The sequence below is a fragment of the Podarcis pityusensis genome (genome assembly GCF_964106645.2).
Source record: "Podarcis pityusensis genome assembly, chromosome: 17".
In the NCBI taxonomy this organism is placed as follows: domain Eukaryota; kingdom Metazoa; phylum Chordata; class Lepidosauria; order Squamata; family Lacertidae; genus Podarcis; species Podarcis pityusensis.
Window position 1 is genome coordinate 17,317,117 of NC_138042.1, and position 25,977 is coordinate 17,343,093.

General features: G+C 46.8%; 1 protein-coding gene across 10 annotated transcripts in view; it reads right to left on the reverse strand.

Annotated features, from left to right (window-relative positions):
* The window catches only part of ELAVL2 (ELAV like RNA binding protein 2), a 168,459-nt gene that overhangs the window by 118,099 nt on the left and 24,383 nt on the right, over positions 1 to 25,977 (reverse strand). For 2 of the 10 annotated variants that reach the window (XM_080987889.1, XM_080987901.1), the window contains exon 1: positions 17,316 to 17,488. The exons of 1 other annotated variant lie outside the window; for it this stretch is intronic. In XM_080987889.1, coding sequence (XP_080844015.1) covers positions 17,316 to 17,339 — 24 coding nt within the window. In that variant the 5' untranslated portion in view covers positions 17,340 to 17,488. Of the gene's footprint in view, positions 1 to 16,312; positions 16,414 to 17,315; positions 17,489 to 22,911; positions 23,031 to 25,977 lie in introns of those variants that run through there. 7 more of the 10 variants (XM_080987893.1, XM_080987890.1, XM_080987897.1 and 4 more) reach the window with 7 other exon arrangements.

Here is a 25,977-nt window from a genome sequence, read left to right on the forward strand (position 1 = left end):
ACTTTGCTTCAGGATGAGAACAGAAATTGTGCTCCAGCGGCATGGCAGCAGCGGGAGGCCCCATTAGCTAAAGTGGTGCTTCAGATTAAGAACAGTTTCAGGTTAAGAACGGATCTCCGGAACGAATTAAGTACTTAACCCGAGGTACCACTGTATAAGCTAGGCGCCAAATGGCTACCAGTCGCCAAAACATAACGCCTAAGTTGCCATTTTGGAGGCCAAGCGGCTTAAAAGTCGCATTTTTCAGTATGATTTTTTGTTTCCTGAAATTCATTCCGATTGTGCAGACAAAACGTAACGGGAAGAATTCTACAGGGGGTGTTGCTAGTGTGTGAAAACAGTCAAAATCTAAGGATGGACCTCCAGATGGTAGAGACGTTATCCTGGCATCCAAGCATCTTCACCTGGTCGCAAGTGGCCTATAGCCATGTGCAAAAAGCGCCTGGCGAAATTCCAGTGCAGGCCATAAGTAGCATGCAATAACTATGCTACTTGTTCCTATTATTTCATTTTAATTACGACTGAATGCAAACCAGACCAAAATCCCCAAGCACCACAGGACAGCTGAAATCCCTCATCATGGGCTCCAACGAAATTGTCTCGCTTAAGAGGCTGTACTCCAAAAATGAGCCCAAAAAGGGGGGGGGAGGGATGCAAAAACCAATTACAAAACTTACAATTTAATCACTGGATAACCCAAATGCGTTTTTATTTTGACTAGCATGATCTGCAAGGGGCTGCTGTTTAGAAACTTTCACCCAGAGACGAGAAATCTGTGGCCATGAGACGTTTGTTGGAGGAGTGATAACAATTTGGCAGAGAAGTCCCTGTTTCTTCACAACAGGCTAGACTGACCACAGAGACCCTTCAGTGATTAAAACTTTTGCAGAGATTGCGGATCGCCTTTTGCACATTTAAATGCACTTCTCTTTTTCAGTAGGTTTTATTCCTGCTTGCCTTTTGCATTTAAGCAGCCTAGATGCACAGGACTGCGCCACACTCTCTACTGTGAGGGAGAGCCGAAAATATTAAAGCATGGTACCAATAAGAGATGGAAATTTGCTTGCCATTCTTGAATATAAAAGAGTGTTCTGCTTTTATTATCAGTTTGATGACACTGCAGATGCATCACTTTTCAAACTACTTTTAACTTCAGTCCTTGACATGGGCATGGTAAAAGGACTTCAGTAGCTACAACCCTTTTCATTTCCTCTCCCCAAACTGCTATAAGAATTTTTTTTCCCAATACAGGAAAACTGTGAGGCTTTTCTAATGGAAAATTTTAGAGACTGGAATTTTGTACGCCCTTGATTAGACAGATACAAAAAGGTTGTTGAAAATGGCAAGGGAATCCATTATTACGTTAGTTGCAAGTTAATGGCAGGTGCAAGCTGTTAATATGAGCCCGCTGTGCATTTCAGACTCTGGGGGGGAAATACTAGATAAAATTATAGAATACCCGCCTCCTACCTTTTAATTGATTATGCTTGCAGGTTCAAAATTTACAGTGAATTGTACATGTAGAAAAAAGTGAATCAAGTCTTAAATATCCTTCTCCGCCTTGCAATTAGGACATATAAAATGTTTTGCTAATGCTGGGAAAAGTCAAAATATTTATCTTCCTAGCTTTCTGGGAGCGAAACATGTTTAAACTGGACCCGCACTGGAGGAACTAGAACAGGCATCCCCAAACTCGGCTCTCCAGATGTTTTGGGACTACAACTCCCATCATCCCTAGCTAACAGGACCAGTGGTCAGGAATGATGGGAGTTGCAGTTCCGAAACATCTGGAGGGCCGCGTTTGGGGATGCCTGAACTAGAAGCTTCTTCCACAAAACTGTCCAAAATGCCCCTTGAAGTTCCAATGTTCACCGCTGTAAGGCACACAATCTTCACTTGGGTTTGAAATGCAACACAATGCACATGGTCAAATGAGCTTTAGATACTATTCTTTGCAGTTTGCAGTCTTGGTGAAACATTAAGCTAATTTATTCCACCCTACAATGTTCTTCCGGTTTCTCTCAGCACAGCGGCATCCAATCCCGTCTCAGGGTTTCTTTCTGAGCGCCCACACACTATTCTGTGCTTCCTTCTCTGCAATCTCAAGACACTATAAACAGCAAGCGACTCGAAGATGTTATCTTGGGGCTGCTGCACCAAACACAATTTCAGAACCCTCAAGCTATACATGCAGTAAGTATATAAGCACATCAGTGTGCTACAAACCAGCACCAAATGCTCCAGGACACATTTGTCAGAACAACCGAAGTATTTTTCAAGAGAAAAAGCTGGTTCCGAAATGTATTAATATACTAACATCCTACAGAGCATTCCAGCCAGATCCTAGCACTGCATGCGTGAGAACACAGCCTTATACAAGCACGTTAATCTCCAAGTACATTTCCATTCCCTAATACTAAACTAGCTTGCATAAAATCACATTTTTAAAATTGTTGACATCAAAATGCTTCACTCATTTTACAAGGAAAAAAAATATTTCATAGGTGTGGGGTTTTTTAAGTACTCCTGAAGACACTATCGACATTTATAGTACATTTCCGAGCACAATTCAAAGTGTTGGTGCTGACCTTTAACGCCCTAAACTGCCTCGGTCCAGTATACCTGAAGGAGCGTCTCCACCCCCGTCACTCAGCCCGGACATTGAGGTCCAGCTCTGAGGACCTTCTGGCGGTTCCCTCACTGCGAGAAGCAAAGTTACAGGGAACCAGGCAGAGGGCCTTCTCGGTAGTGGTGCCCACCCTGTGGAACGCCCTCCCATTAGATGTCAAAGAAATAAACAACTATATGACATTTAGAAGACATCTGAAGGCAGCCCTGTTTAGGGAAGTTTTTAATGATTGATGTTTTATGCTGTTTTTACTGTTCTGTTGGAAGCCGCCCAGAGTGCCTGGGGAAACCCAGCCAGATGGGCGTGGTAGAAATAATAAAATTATTATTGTTATTATTATTATTATTATTGCAGCCCCTATGAGGCAGTTGTGGGGAATGAAGGTCCCTGCCTTCCCAGGAAATCCAAGACTCTGTTGAAGCATCTTTCTTTGGCTCTGCCCTCTTCATTTCTCTTCTTGTTCTATGAGACCGGGGGGGGGGGGGTTGAAGTGGTCACAGTAGGAGGGGGAGACCTCCCAGCTTCTCCTGCATCCTGTCTCATCTGTGCCTCTTGACCCCTCCTCCGCCACCTCTCCTGCCTCTATTCAGGACTGCTCTCTGCCCCAGCCTCTTCCTGCTCACTAAACCCTGTTGCCCCTTCCGCTTCCAACACCTCCTCCTTCTGCTCCCTCTTCTCCCTCATCATCATCATCCCACCATCAATCCCTTGGGCTCTGAGACCTCTCCCCTTGGGGGTTTCCCAAGCTGGCGCACCCCTACACCTCAGCATCCAGCCGGTCCATAACCCCACCCCCCCAATGGATGGGACTAGCATGAAGTTACATAAACAGGAAATGACACGTTCATTTTCAGCACGTATTTTATTGATATCTGTGCAACTTAATTTCTAAGTACACATATCATATCTCTTAGCCAAACAATTATTTGAGGTACTTGGTTGTAGCCGAGGCATAGGCAAACTCGGCCCTCCAGATGTTTTGGGACTACAACTCCCACAAGCTAACAGGACCCGTGGTCAGGGATGATGGGAGCTGTAGTCCCAAAACATCTGGAGGGCCGAGTTTGCCTATGGCTAAAACCTCAGCACCTAGGACTTGCCAATCGCATGGTCGGCGGTTCGAATCCCCGCGGCAGGGTGCGCTCCCGTCGTTCGGTCCCAGTGCCTGCCAACCTAGCAGTTCGGAAGCACCCCCGGGTGCAAGTAGATAAATAGGGACCGCTTACTAGCGGGAAGGTAAACGGCGTTCCGTGTGCTGCGCTGGCTCGCCAGATGCAGCTTGTCACGCTGGCCACGTGATCTGGAAGTGTCTGCGGACAGCGCTGGCTCCCGGCCTATAGAGTGAGATGAGCGCACAACCCTAGAGTCTGTCAAGACTGGCCCGTACGGGCAGGGGTACTTTTACCTTTACCCGGAGGGGTGCAGAGTTCTTTTTAACATGTTTTAAAATCTCCCTTTCCCTTTAGATTTTTTATATATGGGGGTGGGATGGATGTTTGGGTGGGCTTGGGAATTTGTTAGATTTTGATGAATTTGTAATTTTTGCAGTTTTTATTTGTATTGTTTTATTGTTTTCTGGGTTGTTTTTGTCTTTTGTTTTTATTGTTTTAAGGTTTTATTGTTTTAGGCTGCGAAAGAATAACATTAATTGCCATCAATGGAGGCTACTATGAGGCTTGGGATTGCTACCATGGAGGGGCGAGGGAGGTATGGCGGTGGGGGCAGATGTTATAGGCGAAGGGGATCAAGATATGGATATGCTCGTACCCCTTCCAATCTGCGCCTCACCCCGAGGGACGAGGGTAGGGTGAGCAAGGATTACTCACCTCCGTCACTGGTGCTGTGCAATGCCAGGTCTATAGGCAACAAAACCGCCACCCTGCGAGATTTCTTTATCTCTTTTTTTTTTTAATGAATATTTATTCCAATTTTAAAAATTACAGAAAAAGAAAAAAGTAGAAAAAGAAAAACAAATCACATACATCTTATACAAAAAAACAAACAATACAAAAGAAAAATACAAAAGACAAAAAATCACCATAGCGAGATTTCTTTATCTCGCAGGGGGTCAACCTGGCTTGTGTGACGGAGACCTGGGTGTGCAAGATTGGGAACCCACTTGATAGTTCCTTTGCGGGCATGGAAGATGCATGAAGATGTATCTGATAACATTGTTTATCCCTGCTGTTCCAAGTTAAGATTTCTAAATTATTGACTATTGGTAAGGCGGGTGGCGCTGTGGGTAAAAGCCTCAGCGCCTAGGACTTGCCGATCGAAAGGTCGGCGGTTCGAATCCCCGCGGCGGGGTGCGCTCCCGTCGCTCCGTCCCAGCGCCTGCCAACCTAGCAGTTCGAAAGCACCTCCGGGTGCAAGTAGATAAATAGGGACCGCTTACTAGCGGGAAGGTAAATGGTGTTCCGTGTGCTGCGCTGGCTCGCCAGATGCAGCTTGTCACGCTGGCCATGTGACCCGGAAGTGTCTGCGGACAGCGCTGGCTCCCGGCCTATAGAGTGAGATGAGCGCACAACCCTATAGTCTGGCAAGACTGGCCCGAACGGGCAGGGGTACTTTTACCTTTACCTTTTATTGTAGCCCAAGCCTGACTACAGCTCAAGAGTCTGGAGATCTCTGCTTATAATGTATATACAAAATCATTGTGGACAGGTCAAAATATTAGCAGGATTTTAAATACACTTGTAATATAACAGAATGTATAGGTAACTTAGGAAGATGAAAAATTGGAGAAGTATTGATATGCACTTGAAAATAGAACTAAAAGAACCCAGGGAAGGGATGGGGGGAAGCCAGGAGATTCAGAGTAATCTTGATATTTGGATTCTGTACTGTTTTTTGTTGCATGTTTATATTTTTTGAAAATCGAATAAAAATGATTTACACACACACACACACACACACACACACACACACAGAGTGGTACCTCTGGTTACGTACTTAATTCGTTCCGGAGGTCCATTCTTAACCTGAAACTGTTCTTAACCTAAAGCACCACTTTAGCTAATGGGGCCTCCTGCCGCCGCCGCCCAATTTCTGTTCTCATCCTGGAGCAAAGTTCTTAACCCGAGGTACTATTTCTGGGTTAGCGGAGTCTGTAACCTGAAGCGTATGTAACCTGAGGTACCACTATATTTAAAAGGGAAGTGTCTGGAAATTTCAGGTGGTTGCCATACTTCCAGAATGTGTTTTCGCAACTGCAATATTGTACGGGGGAGGGGAGGGTCCTAGGCCATTTTAATACTGCCATGCATTCAAGAATTTGCTGCTGACGACTAAACTACGGAGACTGCAATTCTATGCAGCTCTTCAGGGAGCAAGTCCTATGGAAATCAATGGGACTTTCTTCCAAGTAAATAAATGTAGTTAGAATCAGACTATGAATCCTGATAGCAGAATACCAATTACAATTATTATTATTATTATTATTATTATTATTATTATTATTTTATTTGTACCCTGCCCATCTGACTGGGTTGCCCCAGCCACACTGGGTGCCTAAAAAAGCACAGAAACAAAAGTACCAAATGTTGGGAATTTCGTATTTTCTTCTTCTTCAATTTGGTCTGCGAATTGCTTGGGACAGGGATCCCTGTCTTTTGCTTTTTCTTATTTGCAGGACACCCTGCACACTCCTGGTGCTAAAACCATCGATCTGTTTTAAGGATGTGCCTGCAGGATGAGCAGAACTGAATTCCAAGTTATAATTAAAATTATAAATTAAAGCGTTTTCCATTGGAATCATTTGTAAGCCGTAATTACTTCCACGGCAACCCCATGCAACGCAAACACTGCTTAGCATAAATAAATTTCCAGAGGGGCAGTCATGTCAGTCCACTGCAGCACAGAGTCTTTTGCAGCATGTGAAAGATTAATACATTTATTATGACTTTTGTAGACCTAAAATTCACATGAAGTAAAATCCCAAACCAGAAAGCATTATTTATACACACAGAATTATAAATTGGGGGGGGGGGGTGAAGAAGGGAAGAGAGAACAGAGAGGAGTGAGGCCAGCGGATAACAAAATGCAAAAAGGACAGAAACAATATCTATCACCGGTGCTTGAATTGAAATTACGGACTTTACAGGATGTTTGTGTTATCAGCAACACAGCCTGGTTTATTGTCACTAATTTGCTGTTACATACTCATCACTGTGTTCTTCCTTTCTGTTTTTGCATTTTGTTTTCCTCTGCCTCCCCCCCCCCCCGCAACGCCTCTCCATCCTCTCACCATGTGTGCATATATGCCTGGCAATGTGGGATTATATCATATGCCTGATGAAGCGAGCGCTCAAAAAAGCTTATGCCAAAATAAACGTGTTAGCTTAAGGCGCTGCAAGACTCCTTGCTGTTTTCACTTAGCAGAAAAGCAGGGATGGGTGTTGTTGGCACTCCCACCCCAGCCAACATGGCCAAAGGTCAGGGATGGGCAAAAACTGTAAATCCAGGGACATCTGCGATGGCCATAGGTACCCCGTTCCCAACATCAAGGTCTTAAGTGCCAAAACACTCAATCAATGCAAACTAACTATCGCTTTTTGGGGGGCAGGAAACACTCTAAAGCAGCATTTCCCAAACTTGGCCCTCCCGCTGTTTTGGGACTACAATTCCCATCATCCCTGACCACTGTTCCTGCTAGTTAGGGATGATGGGAGTTGTAGTCCCAAAACAGCGGGAGGGCAGAGTCTGGGGGTGCCTGTTCTAGTTCCTCCAGTGCGGGTCCAGTTTAAACATGTTTCCCTCCCAGAAAGCTAGGAAGATAAATATTTTGACTTTTCCCTGCATTAGCAAAATATTTTATACATCCTAATTTTGGGAAACCCTTACTTAAAGAGGGTTGGCATGCCCTTTAGGATTCCAGCAAACTTTTATTTTTTAAAAAAGCAAACAAACAGGAACTCCAAGGACTGTAACTAGGTTCTGTACTTAACAGCACTGGCTCCCAGTATGTTTCCGAGCACAATTCAAAGTGTTGGTGCTGACCTTTAAAGCCCTAAATGGCCTCGGTCCTGTATACCTGAAGGAGCGTCTCCACCGCCATCGTTCAGCCCGGACACTGAGGTCCAGCTCCGAGGGCCTTCTGGTGGTTCCCTCATTGCGAGAAGTGAGGTTACAGGGAACCAGACAGAGGGCCTTCTTGGTAGTGGCGCCCGCCCTGTAGAACCCCCTTCCTTCAGATGTGAAGGAAATAAGCAGCTATCTTCTCTTTAAAAGGCATCTGAAGGCAGCCCTGTTTAGGGAAGTTTTTAACACTTGATTGGAAACCACCCAGAGTGGCTGGGGAAACTCAGCCAGATGGGCGGGGTATAAATATTATTATTATTATTAATAATAATAATATTAATACTTTTTATGACAGTTGCTCCCATACACTTACACTGCAACACATTTCGAGTTTCCAGCAAGTTTAGTGCTTAGTCACTATATACTGTGGAAGCAAACGCCATTGTTTTAACACTTCCTTTGCCTGTTCTGAATCTTCCAACAGAACAGGGTCCTTGGAGACGTCTGCCAGACCTTTTCCGGAGCTTTATACACCCAAAGTGGCTTTTTAGTCGAACCTCTCTTTAGTCTGGGATAGCATTAACACACCTGAAGACTACTTAAAATCTCAGCTGCACACCACAAAAGGCGCAGATTATATTAACGCTACTGCGGAGTCTGAAGAGCTGAAATGAAAATCTTGCAGGAAACTGTGTGTATTACAAACCGCCCTGTGATCTTCAGATGAAGGGCAGTATAGAAATTTAATAATAATAATAATAATAATAACACCTCGCCAAATGCCACAGAAACCTAAGCGTATTTATTAAGAACCAACCCTGCTGCCCATTCCCCAAGCTCAACAGGGCATGCTCGGAAATTGCAGGCCAAACCTGAACGTTACTTGCTAAAACTATCTGTGTCGAGCAAGACAGAATAGCAAGCCTGCAGTTGCTTTCTGTTTGTGTAATTTGGCAGATATTACAGAAGTCTAGCTCCAGTTGTAATCCATTAGATGTTGGAGTCCCAGCAATTTGACAACAACGCCTGCTGGGCTAGTAGCATAGGATGGTCTTCAAATACTGGCAGCATAATGGCAATTTCTCTCTCCAGAAAGGGATAAAATATCAGTCCCTGCTCTCCAGCACACCCATGTGGTTTTTTGTTTTGCTTTTAACTACCGTATCTTCCATTGTTTTAAAACAAATGTTTGGGGTACAATATTGTGGTCCGCTTAAAAGGGTACTTTCTGCTTCAGTAGCCTGGTGACATAAACACACAGCCATTCCAACCAGAAATCTAGATAATTCACACACACACACACACACACACACCGAACAAGAACAGAACTGAATTCAAAATTCGGTTTTGGGTCCCTCTTCCGTAATACTTAATGCAATGTTAAAAACTCACAAGAAAGCTCTGTATTTATTTGTGCCCAGGGCAAGCAAGATAAGCAAAGAATAGTCATCGCTGTTAATGATACAGAACAAAAACCTTAACCTCTAAAAGGTTTAACCATTTGCGGAAAACAAAATATTCACCTGGAGAAGAGAAACAGCCATGGATACTTAAAATGCAAGTAAAACCATCTGTCAACTGCAGTTTCTCTCACCAGGAGAGATCAGCAAAGCAGGACAAAAGAAAAAAAAACCTTCAGCAGGCAATCCAACAAAGCATGATCATATATGCATGCAATATTTTACGATGGCTGGTAAAGAATGTGCAGGAGAAATTCCCTTCTCCGTATGGCTGCAAATTCTGAAGTACAACTAATTATTTTGCGTTCACAACAAAGCAGAACGTAAGAGGAATGGGGAATACCATGCCTTGGGTCTGGCAAGTTTGTCACACGCTTTCAGGAGCCATTTCAAAGAGGAAACAAAAAGTATACCATGTGTCTCAATCCTAATTGTAACAGGAAGTTCATGAGGGAGACTACAAATTTCAGGCAAGAGTCTCAGGATTTATCTGAATGTCAGAAGCTTTCCACCTCACAAGAGAGAACGGAGCTTGCACCAAAACTCACAGAGCATTAACACAAACAGCAAAGTGTGCGAAATGTGGAGCTGGGCATGGAATTCAGCATCCTGAAAATTGCACGTTTCCTTGAAGAGCCCTTATGGTTGAGAAGATATATTTAAGAGTTCGTGTAGGCAATACTTGGAAGGGAATGCTGAGCAAAACTCCCAGTTAAGCATGGAGATTTGCTGCTTTCCACACCACCTATCCCTATAACTGGGGGAGGGGGGGTGTAATTACGCAAAATGTAAAAATTATGTGTGTGTCTTTAATTTGTAGTTTTTTTGGTACAGGGTGGTATTCAACTGTGTTTTACTCAGAGCTGACCCACTGAAATTAATACAACAATGTTAGGTCCATTAACTTTAATTGGTCTACTCTGAGCAAGATTTAACTGCGTACCACCCACAGATTACACACAAACCTGACTAATAAAGGAGAGACTTGTTCAAATGTCAATTGGCATTTTATTTATTTTTTTAAAAAACAGGCTTTCTGGCTTCACTCAAGACTAATATTTTGCAGTGCCGAAGCAGAATAAAAAGCCTTTTTTAAACACACACACACAAATCCACTACAGCTGACAAGCATCACCATAAAAGAAAACATCAGAACGCAAAATAATTAGTTGTATCTACAAAACGGCTTTTGTAAGGGGAAATTTAAAGGGTATTTCAAACCCTTTAAATGACAATACAACTCTTTTCCATCCTCAAGGTCATTGACAATTGATCTCACTTGCCACACAGAGAAATATTAAAAGCAGCAACCTAGGAAGTTGACTTACACCTGAAACACCAATAGAGTCTATTCATTCGGCTTTTAGACATAGGATTACTTAACAAGCAAATACCTTTTCATTCAGGTATTTCGCTCCATCTGCTCAAGAGCTTCGGAACACATTTGATCTAGGGGTGAATTTACTATTATTTTCAAACTGGAAACAGATGCCTCTCAATGTTTGTTTAAATGTTTGCCTGCACAACTCAGCTATTTACACATATAGTCCCACCCTCTCTCCCCCCCACACCCCCGTCCAAACATTTGATTCATCTTGCAAAGATCTGAAATCGTATGGGCATCACACGTCACAGCTGTCAGGTAAGTTGGTGTACAAAGACACCGAGTGCAGCAAAAGGCCAAATGCATTTTGTCAACAGTATGCATATATCCTCACCCATCTGCATAAATGGAAATTCCATGCTTAATTATGCAGGGGGGCACTTGCAGAATAATTGCACACACACAAAATTCAGTCCTGAGCAGATCTGAAGGTCATTTGTTTTTTACCCTTGACTAATACAGTAGCAATCGTGTAATGATCTTAACTGGCCACTAAAGCTGCAATCACATGTACACGACTTTGAATTTAACAGACCTTCCGAGTACTCATGCATTGGGTTGAGCTGCAAGTCGATCAGTTTTGCTAAAATTTGAAACGGTTGCTCAAACACAAACGTTTGGTGGAAGCAATTCGAAAATTAAACTTTTGCGCAATAAAACCAATGTGTAGAAAAAGCAGCTGATGCATTAAAAACCAGTACAGTGGTACCTCGGGTTACATACGCTTCAGGTTACAGACTCGGCTAACCCAGAAATATTACCTTGGGTTAAGAACTTTGCTTCAGAAAGAGAACAGAAATCGTGCTCCGGGGGCGTGGCGGCAGCAGGAGGCCCCATTAGCTAAAGCGGTGCTTCAGGTTAAGAACAGTTTCAGGTTAAGAACGGACCTCCAGCACAAATTAAGTACTTAACCTGAGGTACCACTATATGGGGAAAAGAAGGATAGTAAAATCTGAATTGAAGAGCTGTGAGGAACCATGAGGGTCTATTAGTCCAGCCCCCTACAATACAGGAATTTTTTGCCTAATGTGGGTCTCGAACTCACTATCCTGAGATTAAGAATCTCACACTCTACCAACTGAAGAGGACAAATATTCATACTTCATCACCCCCCAGTCCAAAATGCATTTCTTCTTTTTTTCTAAGAAATATTTTCTCCTAAGTAAAAGTCATCGTTCTGTTATATTCTCTTTATATTAATCCTGTCTTGATTTTATTTTTTTAGCTGGCTGGGGGGGGGGGGGGAATAATATGACAGAAATGAAGTTAAATACCCATTACCAATCACCTCATATTGTTTATTTTAGTTTGCTGGTGCTCTCCGTTTTTGTTTTAAATTTCACCTTTGACCCCTTCCGCTATCCGAAACATAAACCTACCATTCATTTTAAGCTGCTTGGGGGTGCGCCTGCTGCCGGTAAACTATTACAATGGTACCTCTACTTACGAATGCAATCTGTTCCAGGGTGCCGTTCGCACCCTGAAAAGTACATAAGTAGAGTGTCGCTACTGCACGTGTGCAAAGCGCACCTATCGCTTCTGCGCATGTGCGAAGCGCGCAGATCGCTTCTGCGCGTGTGGCGAACCCGGAAGTAAACACTTCCAGGTTTGCTGCGTTCGTAACCTGAAAGTTACGTAACAAGAGCGGAACGTAACTAGAGGTATGACTGTATTTGAATCCCAGAAACAGGGCAGAGGCACATATTTCAGGTTTCTGGGATACACTTTGAGGTTTCTTGTTTTACTAGAACCCCAAAACAGAGTCGGCGGCAAAAGACACACTAAAAAATTCAGAGCTCGGGAATTTGTGTTGAATACCGGAACTGAGCCCCAACCTTTCTTAATTTCAGAAGCACAACTTGTGAGGAAAGGGGTCATTTTATCAGGCGTTGTTTTAAAACAACTGGGAGTAAGAATCTTGGCCGGAATCTGCAGCAAAGTACCCGGAGATTGTCCAATAGGCAAACAGAGCAAAAGGCACTGGGTTCACCAGAACACCAAGATGACCAATTCTGGTTCAGCTTTGCAAATGGAATGCAACTTTTTGTGCAAGAATAAAAGTTTGGCAGCTCGCAAATTGGAGTTATTGCTTCGTTTCAGGGGCGGATCTTATCAGTTCAAGGTTTCTGTGTACATAACCTTGGGAACTTTCAATTCCTTGTCCTGTTCCCCATATGTATTAAGTCCCCATGTTGCACTTAAACAGACACACAAGTTCCTTCCCCCCCCCCCTTTGAATTATCTGCCTCTATTCTCTACCTCTTCTCTGAGAGCCAAAGGTCCACCTTAATTTTAGTAATACAGGCTTGGTGTGGGCAGAAGGCAGATTTGTGTCTCCTGGCAATTTCCTCCTCTTCAAATCCAGCTCCGACTGCTTGCTTTCTTTGCAACGTGGCATTTTCAATTTCTGCTCACTGCCAAGCCAATAACCTCTCCTCTGTGATTCATTTCTCTAAAGCAAGGCTGTAGGAGTGGTTGAGGGTAATGAGTCAAACTCTCAGCCCTAGACGTTAACAAAGTTGAGCCACTTGCTTCAACCAGTTGAAAGGCAAAAGAAGATGTCAACCGGCTATTTCCCCATTTATATTAGGAAAATAAAGATTCCATTCCTCTGGCTCTGCAAATTGACACATTACTCATCATGCTCTCGCTTGTACATTATGGTTAATTATGAAAGCAAGATCAGATTACTTTATACAGGCACCCAAGTGCTGTTGTTCTAGAAAAAGAGGTGCCGGAACAACCCCCGTGTTCTCTTATAATGGCAATGGCACCCACCTGAGAAGCGCCAAAATTGAGTTCCGGCTTGGAGGGGAGCCATGAAGGCACCCCATAAATTGTGTCAGTAGCTCTGCTTACAATGCCTCTTACCAACAGAAGAGAGCCTTTCTTACAGGACTTGCCATTCGAAAGGTTCCCCTTCTTACTTGAAAGGCAAGCCGCACTCCATAATCTTGCTTGAAGAGCAGGCCAAACACAACCCTCCAACCTTAAACATTGTGGTCTGCCAGCTTGACAATACCGCCCACAGGCGGCAGAAAACAACATTTCTTGGAAGACTCCCAATGCACAGCTGCTGGGCTGAATTTCAGTCTTGCAGGTGACAAGTAATGAGACCCGGTTCTGGAGCTTGCCCCGAGTTTGCCCTTTAGCAGTTCAAATGCTGTGAACCACTTTTCTAAAATCAAGGATACATGATGGGATCGTTTAAACAGCAAGCGTTGACCACGACAAAGCAGTTTGAGGGGATTTTTTTGCAATATAAAATTATGAAACCCTAATAAACTGGCTAAAGTTACTCTTCTGCACTCTAGATCAGCGTTTCCCAAACTTAGATCTCCAGCTGTTTTTGGACTACAATCCCCATCATCCTTGGCCACTGGTCCTGCTAGCTAGGGATGATGGCAGTTGTAGTCCAAAAAATAGCTGGAGACCTAAGTTTGGGAAACACTGCTCCAAAGCCAAAGATTGTGGGAAATGAGAGTCCAGATTTCCAAGAATATCCTTCCCCTTGCAAAGAATTACTATACGATTTAAAGCAATGATGGGGAATGTGTGGCCCACCAGATGTTGTTGGACTCATCAGTCCCAGCCAGCCTGGCCATTGGGCGGTTCAATTTGAATCCAGAAACATCTTCAAGGCCCAAGTTTCCCACTGCTAATTTAAAGTTACAAAGGAAGTCTATCCTGAGGGAAATATGCTGGCTGAAGTGATATAAATTTAATGGACGTGTGCTATGTGTCACAAGAGAAGCAGATGTGACACAAAAGTTTGGGGTGTGTGGGTGTGTGTTTTCACATTCATCCCTGACTACCATTTCTTACCAGACAGCGAAGAACAGGCGTGAAGACCTTTGGGCTTCCAGCTGTTACTGAGCAACTCCCAGCATCCCTGGCTATTGGATACGTCAGCTACGGTCAAGAGCTGTAGTCCAGGAACATCTGGATGATCAGATGTTGCTGTCATAGAGGAAGAGTGGTGCTTTAAAGACTTGCCTCATCAGCTGCACAATCTGACGGATGCTAAATAATCCTCACTGCTTTCAATGAAATTTAAGCCCCAGCCAGAAAGGCAAATGAGGAAGGAAGGTGAAGTTGTTCTCCAAAACTTTTGGCAAGCTGTGTAAGGCTGTTCTCAGGAGCTAACGAACAATGTCAATTCAGATCAACAGAACTTGACTTTAGAATACGCCCCATTAACTATACAGTTTTGGAAAGGACACCAGTTTTGTGGCCAAGCATTTAAACGCAGTCCTCCTGCAGACTTGAGAAGATGCTATCAAGCTCGTTCACTCAAATATTGCCTCCAATCCAAGACTCTAGCAAACCTCATCTCTTTGTGATCTTAAGCCATCTGCCTCTCCTGAACTCTACTTCCAATTATGCTGAATGGTTTTCAGCTGTACTGAAAGAAACCTGCATATTTCCCATACCCAAACCAGAAGACCTGAGAAAGCCCCAGTCTCAAAAGGACTAACTGCAATAATTTCCCCCTAAAAGGAAATTAAAGGAAAGCTCAGCACCTGCATCCGCAGCCTTTAGCAAGGGATTCCTTCTAACATCAGTAAGGACTGAAAGTCAATGTGGATTTCTGGAGGAATTTCAGCAAGATGGCACATAGGAATAGTACACTTGCCTCTCTAGAAGCAAATGTGTGCAGCCACACACACAGGGAGAATTTGTCTCCACCTGAAAGAAAAAGGAAAAAAACTTCCCCCCAAACGTTCAGCTCTTATTTTAAAAGAATACCCAAGTCTTTTGATGGAAGGAAAAATCTGCACACAGAATTTTAAACCTGCTCCTGGCTTTCAATATTGTGATCGGCAACCACGACAAGCACTAGGATGATTTGGGATTTTTCAAGCATGTCTCCTCAGAAGGAAGCCCCACTGAAGCTTATCTCCAAGCCCAAGGTTGCAACCTTAATGTCCTTAAGAAGTGCACTGAATACATTAAACAGCTTCATCCTCAAGGTTCTGAGTCAAACAGCAGTTAATAATAGCTAATGTTGACTATTAGCTGCTTTGCTTTGATTCCCGATAGCAAAAAAAATAATCATTAAGTTGTTGCAAAGGGCCTACGGGGCTGCACGCAGAGAGCTGTTCACACAAGAGTGCAATCTGACCGGCTACAGCCTCCTCTTTGAAGTTTAGAGTGCACCTCCTTGAGCTCTCATTCCAGCTTTGCCCAATGTGCTAATGAATATATATATAAAATTCTGGAAATCTGAAATACTTGGTCTCCACATACTGTAATGCCAACACAGCATTCTGAAAGGGGGGAGAATCAGGAATTCTGCACGTACAGAGAACGCTGCCTTTCACAAAGTGGAGACTATTGGTTTTATTTCTCTACAATAACTGGCACCAGCACTGCAGAATTTCTGGGAAGCTTCTGCCAGTCCTACTTGGAAGTTGCAAAGGGGTTAGACCTGGGATTTCCCACGTGCAAAGCATGCACTCTTACCAAAAATTTACAGCCCTTCCTGGAATATGTGCAAATGAACATATGCCCTCTGGTTTGCATACCAGCTTACAACTCTGGCACTCCCAGAAGCCACACGTTCACACGAAATCCTGATTTTCAAATGCACCTTTACCCAAGCCACTAGCAAAGAGAACGACCTTCACCAAGAGAAAGAAAAAGCAAGGAAACAGAAACTTAAAAATCGCCATCCCCTTCTCAACCCCTCCCCAACCCACCAACACGCCCCCCAGGAAACAAAAGGGGAAGACCAGCCGTTCACAGCTCCACACAAACAGGCTTGTTGGCTAGCTGGAAAGAAATGAAAAATTAACTTCCCGAGGATAAAGAGCTAACCTGACCAAGGTCAAAAAAGGCGACGGTCTTCTTCCGACGTTTCTGGCGTCCTTCCGAAGGAACCCTGCGGAGGACGCGGGGCGGCGCGCGCGCACCTGCCTTTACCCTACCGCAGCCAACTGCTTGCAGCTGCGGCCGCCTCACCTTACACCTGCGCGCGCGCGCGCTGCTAAGGAGGGAAGGGAGGGCGCTAATCAGAGGCGCCAGGCGCGCCGGCGGAACCACGCGCGCGGCCACTTTAACCCCTGGGCTGGGCTCCTCCGCCCCGCCTTTCCTCCACGTGCAACCCCAGAAAGGGTGCAAACGACTCCCTGCAACCGGAGACCTGTTACTTTCGCACCAACGTTGAAAATCGCCCCCGTTTTGCAAACCCGACGACAGCCCCGCGGCTACTACGAGAAAGGAAGGAGAAAAAGCATTGCCCGAGCAAGGTCTCCTTTGCAACGACTTTTTGACCTCCCTATTTAAGTTCTCCTAGCCAGGCAGCCGTTGCAAGCTGTCTCCGGGAGGCCCCGCCGAGCTCGGCACGGCCTGCTCTCCAGAAACTGCACATACGGTCCTATTATAACTGTGCAAGTTAACGCGAGGTCGGTGGGGCTTTTCGTTTCGAAGAAACGCTGTCCATTAACACCTGCATCTGACCAGATCCGGATGGAGTTACGCACTGCACGGAACCTTGCGGACTTGGTTTAGATCTCGCGTCTGCAAACGGTCGGACGCCACTGCAATGCCAGCGACGTTTTCCAAATTAAGTACGACATAAACCTATATGCGTGGCTATGCGTAAGTCACATCAGCCTTACTCTCCGGTAGACGTCGAGGATTGCAAACTAAAACCGCGTCCCCAACGAATACTGCTTTGGAAGGCCTACTGAAAGAAGCGAGGTGTCTTTGCAAGTGCGCACAGGATTGGCCTAAAATCCTGTTTCGCTTTCAGTACAGATAAATAGCATGTATGTCGATGTACGACAACCCCCTGCCTCTTAAAATGCAATATACTAACTTTGCAATGTCTGCTAGCGGTCATCACAGCCGGCCGTGCACCCTTGCAGAAATAAAATAAAATCTGGCCTCCGGCAATTTTAGTGCAAGAATACTCTCGGTGCAAGCGAGCAACGTCCTAGCACAGAACTCCAGTCGGGCGCCGGCGGGAAAAATAAAATAAATGAACGGCCCCCTGGAGCAGTTTTTGAGTGACAACAGGGGGTGCTCTCGAAGTGCGCCTGCGCCACTGTGGGGAAGGCGGGCTCAATTCAACCCCAACTTAAGCTCCATATTTAAGCTTGAAAGACAGGTTGTGGGGTGCGGGTTGGAGTCCCCCCCCCTTAATGGTAGGAATTAGAAGACCCTTAGCTCTGGATCTAGTGCAACAACAGCTCCATTTCGAGAGCCTAATGTGATGCTCTGTAATTTCTGGAAGCCTTGGCGCCGAGTTTTTTTTCTGCTGATGCCCAAGACGACCATTGATATCACAGGCTCGTCCAATGGGTGGGACGGCAGCCAGCTTTCAGCCTGATGCCCCCAAGGCCCCAGTTTCTCCCCCCCCCCCGCAACTTGCTGCCCTCCAGATGTTAAGACACCAACTCCCATCAGCTCCAGCTAGGATGATCAATGTTCAGGGATGATGGGAGTTGTAAGTCCCGAAGTTAGGTGGGGAGATGCGCCAGGTTGGGGGGAAACTGACCAATTCTATGTACGCTTGCTAGAAAATAAATCCTGCTGAAATTAATGGTGTCAGATGGTGAATATGGTCGTGGGCTTACTCGGAAACAATTCCCTTTGTTTTCCATAGGAATTAATTGCACATGGCAACAGTGTAATAAATAAAATCAGTGGCTTTACTTCTGGGAGAAGGTGGAATAGGATCGGGCTGTTAGAAGGCGAACCGAAGCTCCGGGGGTGCCAACTTGAATAAAATATTGGGGGGACCAGGCAAGCTCCGCCCCACAGAATCAATCACATGACAAGGACACCATTTGAATGGCAATGTCCATCACAACTTTTAGAAGACCTCTGAAGGCCGCCCTGTATGGGGAAGGTTTTAATGTTTGACGTTTTATTATGTGTTTATATTTTGCTGGAAGCCACCCAGAGTGGTTGGGGAAACCCAGCCAGATGGGCGGGGTATTAATAATAATAATTACTACTACTGTACTACTAGTACTACTATTAGGGACCGGCCCCCTAAAATACTTTATTGGGGGGACCTCGGCCCCTAGGAGTTGGCTCCTATGCTAAGCTCACAGCCATACATACTTGGAGGAAAATATTTCCGAGTTACATGGCGCTTACTCGCAGTTGTAAGTGTGGAGGGTTACAGCCATGGAATAATATGCGCAATTATTAGGAAGCCAGTCCCGTTGGAACTAATGCGGCCCAATCCTAGGCATGCAGGCGTGGTGGGCACAAGTCCCACTAAATTCATTAGCACCGACTTCCAAGTGCACAGAATGGGCTGCGCGGCTGTATAACCGAACGCTTGGTACAATTTAGTGTTCACACTTCCTTGGGAGTAAAGCGCCCCTGAACTCGACAAGACTTCCTTCAGCTTAAGCACGGGAAGCCAGTAAGCAGCTAGACCTGCTTTGGAAGCCGTTGTCGTACAGCTCAAGTCAATGACTCCGGAGTAAACTGTGTTGAACGAGCGCCTTTTTGGCTGTAATCCACCAAGCCTCTTAACTCTGCAGAACATCTCGTGAAAGATTAATGGGAGACTATAGAGCTACGTGAAGGGAAATCGTTGGTGGCTCTCGTCCATAAAGCACTTAAGCCGTCATGCCAAGATTCGCCGGTCTGAACAAAAGAGGGGGGCGGGTTGCAGGCATCCTGCCTTAAAAACATGTTTAGCTTTCAGCTGCCTTAAGTGCTTTCTAGATAGGTGTGGTCATGGCCCTGTGCGCAGTCTTTCTCACCAGCGACTTCTAAGGAGTTGGAAAAGGCGTTTGACTGTCTTCAAGGGCATTGGAGGGGCATTGTGGAGACCTCCGTCCTTGTCCAACCCTCCGAATACGGAACAGCAGCGCCCCTCAGATCCAGAAAGCAGGAGCCGAACTGCAGCCTCGACGCCGCCCCCCCTCCAAGGTCCGCGTGCAGCAGCCCACTTCACCGGGAAGCAAGCCCCACCGAGTTCAGTGGGGCCTGGCCCTCCACGGAAAAGGATGGCAGTCTCGCTTAGGCGAAGGCAGCTGCTTGGGCTGGCTCCTTTTGGGGTCAACGGGCCTAAAGCTCGGTTGAAATGCAAGAAGGGCCGGATTAAGTGGCTTCAGGATCGCGCGCGCTCCGCGCCAGCTGGACCGCACCTAGAGCGCGCCGTCGGCGCAGGAAATCACGGAAGACAAATTCAGAAGGGCAGCTTTGTAGCGATTCAATAAATCGGCAGCAGCTCTCGTAAACGCGGAACGACCGAGTCCTGCCCTCGAGGCAGCTCTAAATCCCACTGACTACAACAGCATTATTTGCTACCGGCTTCCGCCATACATAGCTTGACCTTCACCAGACAATTAGGTGGCATTGCTCGCACCTGCCCCCCTAGTGGAGTCCTTCCTTCCTCTGCCAGAAGGCTGATCTCCTTCACCTGCAGCCTTGCGCAGGGGAGGTTTAGCCGGCTCAGAGCCGGGATGGAGGCTCCCTTAAAGCGGCGCGCCCTTGAAGCCCCCGAGACGCGCTCAGCGCAGGCCTACAGCCCGGTTTTACTAGGCAGAGCTGCTTCGGAGTCACCTTGGCCATCTTACTCCCCAAAGCAGAGCTGCTTCTGTTGTGTGGTGGAGAGAGGAGGGCAGATAAGGTCCGCGTGGCTTCTTGGGGAGGGAGGGGAGTCTACCCAGAGGCCATCTGCTCCCACCCACCACAGAAAAAGAAACAAGTAGCTCCTTAGGAAGCTGCCTCGCCCAGGCAGTCTGCCATGGGTCCCATCTTGGCCAGTGTTGCTCACATTGACAGGTAGCGGCTTTCCAGAGTTTCAGACACGCCCGACCTCCTGATGAAGGGTTTGAACGGGGAACTTTCGAGCGTGCAAAACATTTGCCCTATAGCACTTCCACCTGGCCTTCTTCCGTAGCATATATAAGCTTGCCACGTTTTTACTGCAACTACTGATGGTGACCACCCGTCTCCCAACCAGCTGTATTGGGGTGGTTGTAGCCCCAGTACTCCAAATATTAAGTACGCTCGGTTGTAAGTGCCAATGGTCACGCTGAGCTTGGATTCTATACGTCTCTCTCTCCCTCTAAAAAAAAGCGTGCATTCCACAAAGAGAGCAGCTCAACTTCCCAGCGTTGAGTGCCTGGCAATGTCACTTTGCAGCGTGGCCTGAGAAGGAGAGATTTAAAAGCCAGCCGAGCTGGCGCAGGGAGACGAAAGACCAAGCGGGGGTTTTTTTGGGTGGGGGGGAAGCACCACCAACACGAAGCACGTTCCAAACCCCTCCAGAAGAAGGTTCCTTATTACAAGGAGCCCCGTTTAAAGTAAGAAGGGCGGAGAGACCCTCTTGGGAAATCTGACGCTGCCAAACCCCTCAGCCACTTGCTCCAGATGAGTCCCACTAACGTCTCCCCCCATCGCCGCGGCCAGAGCTTTGAACACTGCAGCCTCGCGCGCGCCTGAGAGCATCCCGAGGCTGTGCAGGGCGAATAAAACGCCGTCTGATATTCTGAGCAATATCTGATAAGCAGGCTCCAAGGCATGCAAGGGGTGTACTTCAGAAATATAACACACTGACTCTACCTGGGTTTCTCTCTCTAGATCTACGTAGTCGCCGCCGCAAAAAAACCCACAACACCACAAAAACCCACCCACCCTGAAGGCAGCTGGTTAAAAAACACAACCCCCCCCCAAAAAAACCCCACCACCCATCAATTGTTAATTAAATCTGGGCGCTTCGATCCCAATTTCCTTTGCTGCCCAGTTGGAACAAACTAAAGGGGAAACAGGGCGCCCAGGCTACCGATTTGCTCAGAGTGATAGAGCTCTACCGTTAAATGCTTCCCGGAAGCGAAATAGGTGGATACATACACACACACACACACACACACATACACACATAGCAACGTGCTGGGCATAAATTAAGCTACAACGGCAAGCCGGAGCCGCTCCTAGCCGAAATCCAAGGCCCCGGGGCGAGCCTGCGGCCACTCACACATAACCAAAAAACGACACAGAGAGAAAGAGAGACTGCCACAATCTCATCGCCCCATGTCCCCCCACCTTTCGCCACCAACTTCTTCCATGCAATATTCAAGGACGCGGAGGGAGTGGTGTGTGTGTGTCCTTCATTAAACCATAGGAGCAGACGCTTTCTCCCCCAAATGCTGACACCAGGCGAAACGAGAGCGGGCTGGGGACTACGAACGCCTCGCCTCCTCTCCAGCATGGTATCAGTTTCACAATAGGAGGGGACTGTGGGAGGACTGTCTCGTCGCCCGGCTGACTCTACGCTTCCTCGCCTTCAGGGGACCGATTTCTGGTTCCTGGGCTCTCGAGCCGGCCGCCCTCGCAGCCGCAGTTTCAGGACCAAGGACAGCGACGCGAGGAAACGCTTCGCTCTCCGCCCAAGCAAGGTACGCGAGCCGGGCTGCCAGCGAGGACGTCTTTCGGCTGCATCAAGAGCTGAAGCATCTTTCTCTCTCTCCCTCACCCCCCCCAACTCACCACCCTTCTCAGCTTCCTCAGAACAAAGAAAATCGTGTCTCCCGGATATAAAAGCGGAACTCTCCCTGCAGAGCGCTATAATCGTCATTGGAAGGTTCTTTAAAAGTCTGGTTCTCCCACCCTGCTGCCACCTCCCCATTTTAACACACACACACACACACACACACACACACACATATATATCCTGGCACATCTCCAGCCAGCAGCTCTGACAGCTAACACACACCAGGATCTGCAAATTTTTGCCAATATCAAGCTACTGCTTCTCCCATCTCGTCTCTTGTCTGCTCTGTGTGCGCGCCTCTGTCTCTCCTACCCACCCACCTCCCCGCCGCCGCCGCCGTTTCCACCTTCTCTTTCTTTCCAAGCCACCCAATGCTATTTGGCTAATGCAATTACAGCGGCGAGCTTATCCCGTCTGATCTGCAAACGCCGGGTTTAAGCTCCTCAAAGCGATGCTCATTCCACTCATTCATCCTCATGCCCTGTGTGTTGGGTACTTTTCGCTGGTCCAACGCGAAAGACGCGTTTCACGATCAGAGGTGGTTTGGGGTTTTTTTGTTTTGTTTTTTTAAAAAGACTTTGAACTTTACACCTCCAGCTAAGCTGCTGTATTTTCCTCCAGCGTTTTGCTCCCTGTGAGCACCTAGCTGCCTAAACGCAAGTAATATACATATATAACGTATATCATCCTCTACCAACTGCTCTATCTCATGCAGATATTTCTACAACGGTGCAGCGGGTCTCTAACCCTATTAGCAGGGGGCACCAAGCGCTTGAAAACCGAGCACAGAAGTGTGTGTGCGGTAAACTTAATTGTCTACGACTTTTGGTCCTCCTCCCTCTGTGGGCGAGGTAGCCACCCTAAGGACTAGCAGAGACACGAAACAGCAAGAGTAATAATAATAATAATAATAATAATAATAATATAGTAACAAAAAAGCGCAACTTACCTTTCTCGCTTCAGTTTTGAAAAAGAAAAAGAAAAAAGAAAAAAAAGGGAAAAAGGTAGCGGTGTCCCAATAAAGATGAGTAAGAAGCAAAAGGGGGAAGGTCTCACGACAACACCCAAAACCTAAATTGCGGACAGTTGTAAACAGAAGAAAATAAAAAATGGAGGGAGGGGGCGGAGAAACGTAAAAGATTGAAATATATATATATTGTTATTATTATTATTATTTTTAAAAGCTGCTTTCTTTCTCCGCTCCCACAGCGCGGAAAGAAATTTGGGAAGGGGGGGATGAAAAAATAAAGAAAGGGGGAAGAACTTAAAAAAATAAGGAGCGTGGCAAGAGCGAAGGTTCCCCTGTTACAACACAACTAAACAGAAAAAGGGGGGGAGGGGAGGAGAAATAAAAGGTAGGAACAAAGGAAAGAAGGGATGAAAGGAGGGTTTCCTAAAAGGCTGCCTCCCTCTCTCTGCCTCCTTCGCTCTAGCAGCTCCCAATCGAAGTGGGCTGCTGCATCTCTTTAAGTGAGAACAGGCACGAGGGGGAAGGACGCCTTAAATGGGAGGCGAAGTGGAGCACAGATTTATAGGAACCGTATCACCCGGCGCTCCTCTGCTTCCGCACGAGGGTGCGCGCCTATGTGTCTCTGCAGCCGCGCCAGGCTCTCCCACCTATCCCGAGTGCCACGCGCGGAAGTATACGCCGGAGCCAGGGACAGCTGAGCTTGCTCGCAGGCCTTGCGGAGCCTCCGATTGGTCCGGCAGGCTCCGGCAGGCACCGCCCCGGCGGAGAGGCTGCTCCGGATTGGCCGCAGGGCCGTGTCACTCCGGAGGGCTCAATGGAGTCCCGTTTCAAGGGTGCGTTGCGCCGAGCAGGGCAGGCAAGGCAGAGAGAGAGAGATATAAGGGAGAGGCAGCGCAGGAAGCGAGCAGCGCAGGATTGAGCGAAGTTGCCTCTCCTCCCCTTGTCCTTCTCTTGCCCAGCACCTGCCCTCCCTTTCTGTCTGTCTTTCTCTCTCTTTTGGAAAGGAACTTCCACACGCCAGACGAAATGCAAGACGATGGCAATGCTTGCCACATTTTTTTGCAACAGCAGGCTGGAGCACTGCTCGATCGGCTGGGTTTAGGTCGATGCTGCTGCCACGATTCTTTAGACGGAGGAAGGAGGTCTGGTCTAGCCCTCTTTTGGGGGGTTTGTCACGAGTTCTCTTTACCAAAGAGTAGACACCCCTCTCTTACACACGCAAACACAGAGATACACAATTATATGTTCCCCACCCCCTCCAGTACACACGGTCTGCCACTATGTAGGTCAGCCAACTGAAGAGAAGGAAGCACACCTTGAAGACTTGTAGGGACTTGTGTTCACCGGGAGAACACAAAATTCTTTCTTTAAAAGGGGGGGGGGAGAGGTAAAAGCAGCTCCATCCCAACTGCAGAGTCTTTTGCATCTGCCATGCGTTTGAATTTCACAGGGCGTCTACCGGTCTTCCCTTTGAGGAGGAAGAAGCCTGTTAAGATGAATCTGCCCCCCTCCCAGGCTGCCTAAGAAGCGTTTTTCAGGGTCCTGCCTCCCATCTCCCGCCCTCAACTTCCCTCCTCTCCAGGAAAGTTGCTCGCCATCCCTCCAAGATGCTCTCCTAAGCTGCTAGAGCGAAGGAAGGGATGCTGATGGTGGCGGCGGCGGGGGTGGGGGAAAGCAAAGACTCCCCCCCCCCACCTCCACTTGCCCTCCTTGCCGATTGTTCTGACTTAATTCTGTTTGAGAATGGTTTTTTTCCTTCTGCCTCCCCCGGTGGGTACACCGCAGAAGCTTTCCGTGCCTTTGCCCTTCCGTGTCCTTCTCTTGTACTTCAATCTCTCTCTCGCTCTCTCTCCAATTGGAAGTGCCTTCTAGACTATATTTGGTGGGAGAGGGAAGGAGGAAGGGGCGAACCGCTGCGTGTAACATCTAAGCACTCTATGCCCCCGGGGGAGGCGGTATTATGTGCCCATCCCTCCCCCCCCCCAAGCGAAGTACAACCGAACATTTTGCATGTGGTGAGGAGTGCCAGAAAGTAGGTAGGGACCGTGAGATTAATGTTAATTTGGGACCCCTGGGAGCGTGTCCTTAAGTGTTTACAAGGGATGAAAGGGACGGATGCCAGAGCCGTCGGTTATCCGACTGTTTGGTCCCTACAATATCAGGATTCAATCGACGTCAGATGGAGGGTGTGTGTGTGTGTGTGTGTGTGTGTGTTCATTTCTACACCGCCTAGCCGCCTTCAGGTGAACTGAAATGGGCGCTTCATCCTCAAACGAACCTTTCCCCTTGGGCTGAAGTTGGTACTGTGAAGCATTGGGATAACGCTAGTTGCTTAAACGCTGTCTGCCTCTTTGGGGAATGTGGGATGGGATGGATCCTGAAACCCTAAAACAGAAGAGGTGGGGAAGGGAGAAACAGAACAGTGCTGTCTTTATGACTGATGCCTTAGTTAAGTTTTAAAAGTATACCCACCTCGACGTGGGGTTACATTTCCAACGTTGGTGTCCCGTAAAACACCCGGACTTTTTGTTTGTTGCTTTTGAAATTTTAGATGTGGGCTCTGCCTAATTATGACCACCTTTGTTTCACTAGTGATGCCATCATTAGACCAAGGCTGTTTTTTTGTTCCCTTTAACACTCTAGCCATGTGTTATAGACACGCCCCTCATTCAGGAGCATCTCCTGATGAAGCCAGATTATTATATGTCAAATCGGCGTTTGAAGGACGAGTTGGGGTGGAGGAGGAGGAGGAAGAATGGAGAGCAGCGGCAACCTGGACTATTGATAGGCTAAAAGAAGTAAGACAAAACTCTCTTTGGAGTTGCCTAAGTGACTAACTTCGGGGGGAGATGTTTTAAGGGGAGAGTTGGCAGCCTTGGAGAAGAAAGGAAGGAAAGTAACCTTGCGAAATGCCAGAGCTGATTAAAACGTGCAGCAAAGTGGCATTCTGTCTTCAGTGGAATCGATTAAAAACAATACTCTTGCTAAGTTTTCAAAAGCAGCTGCTCTAGAGAAATCCCTCGAAGGTGTGTATCTTTTCTCTCT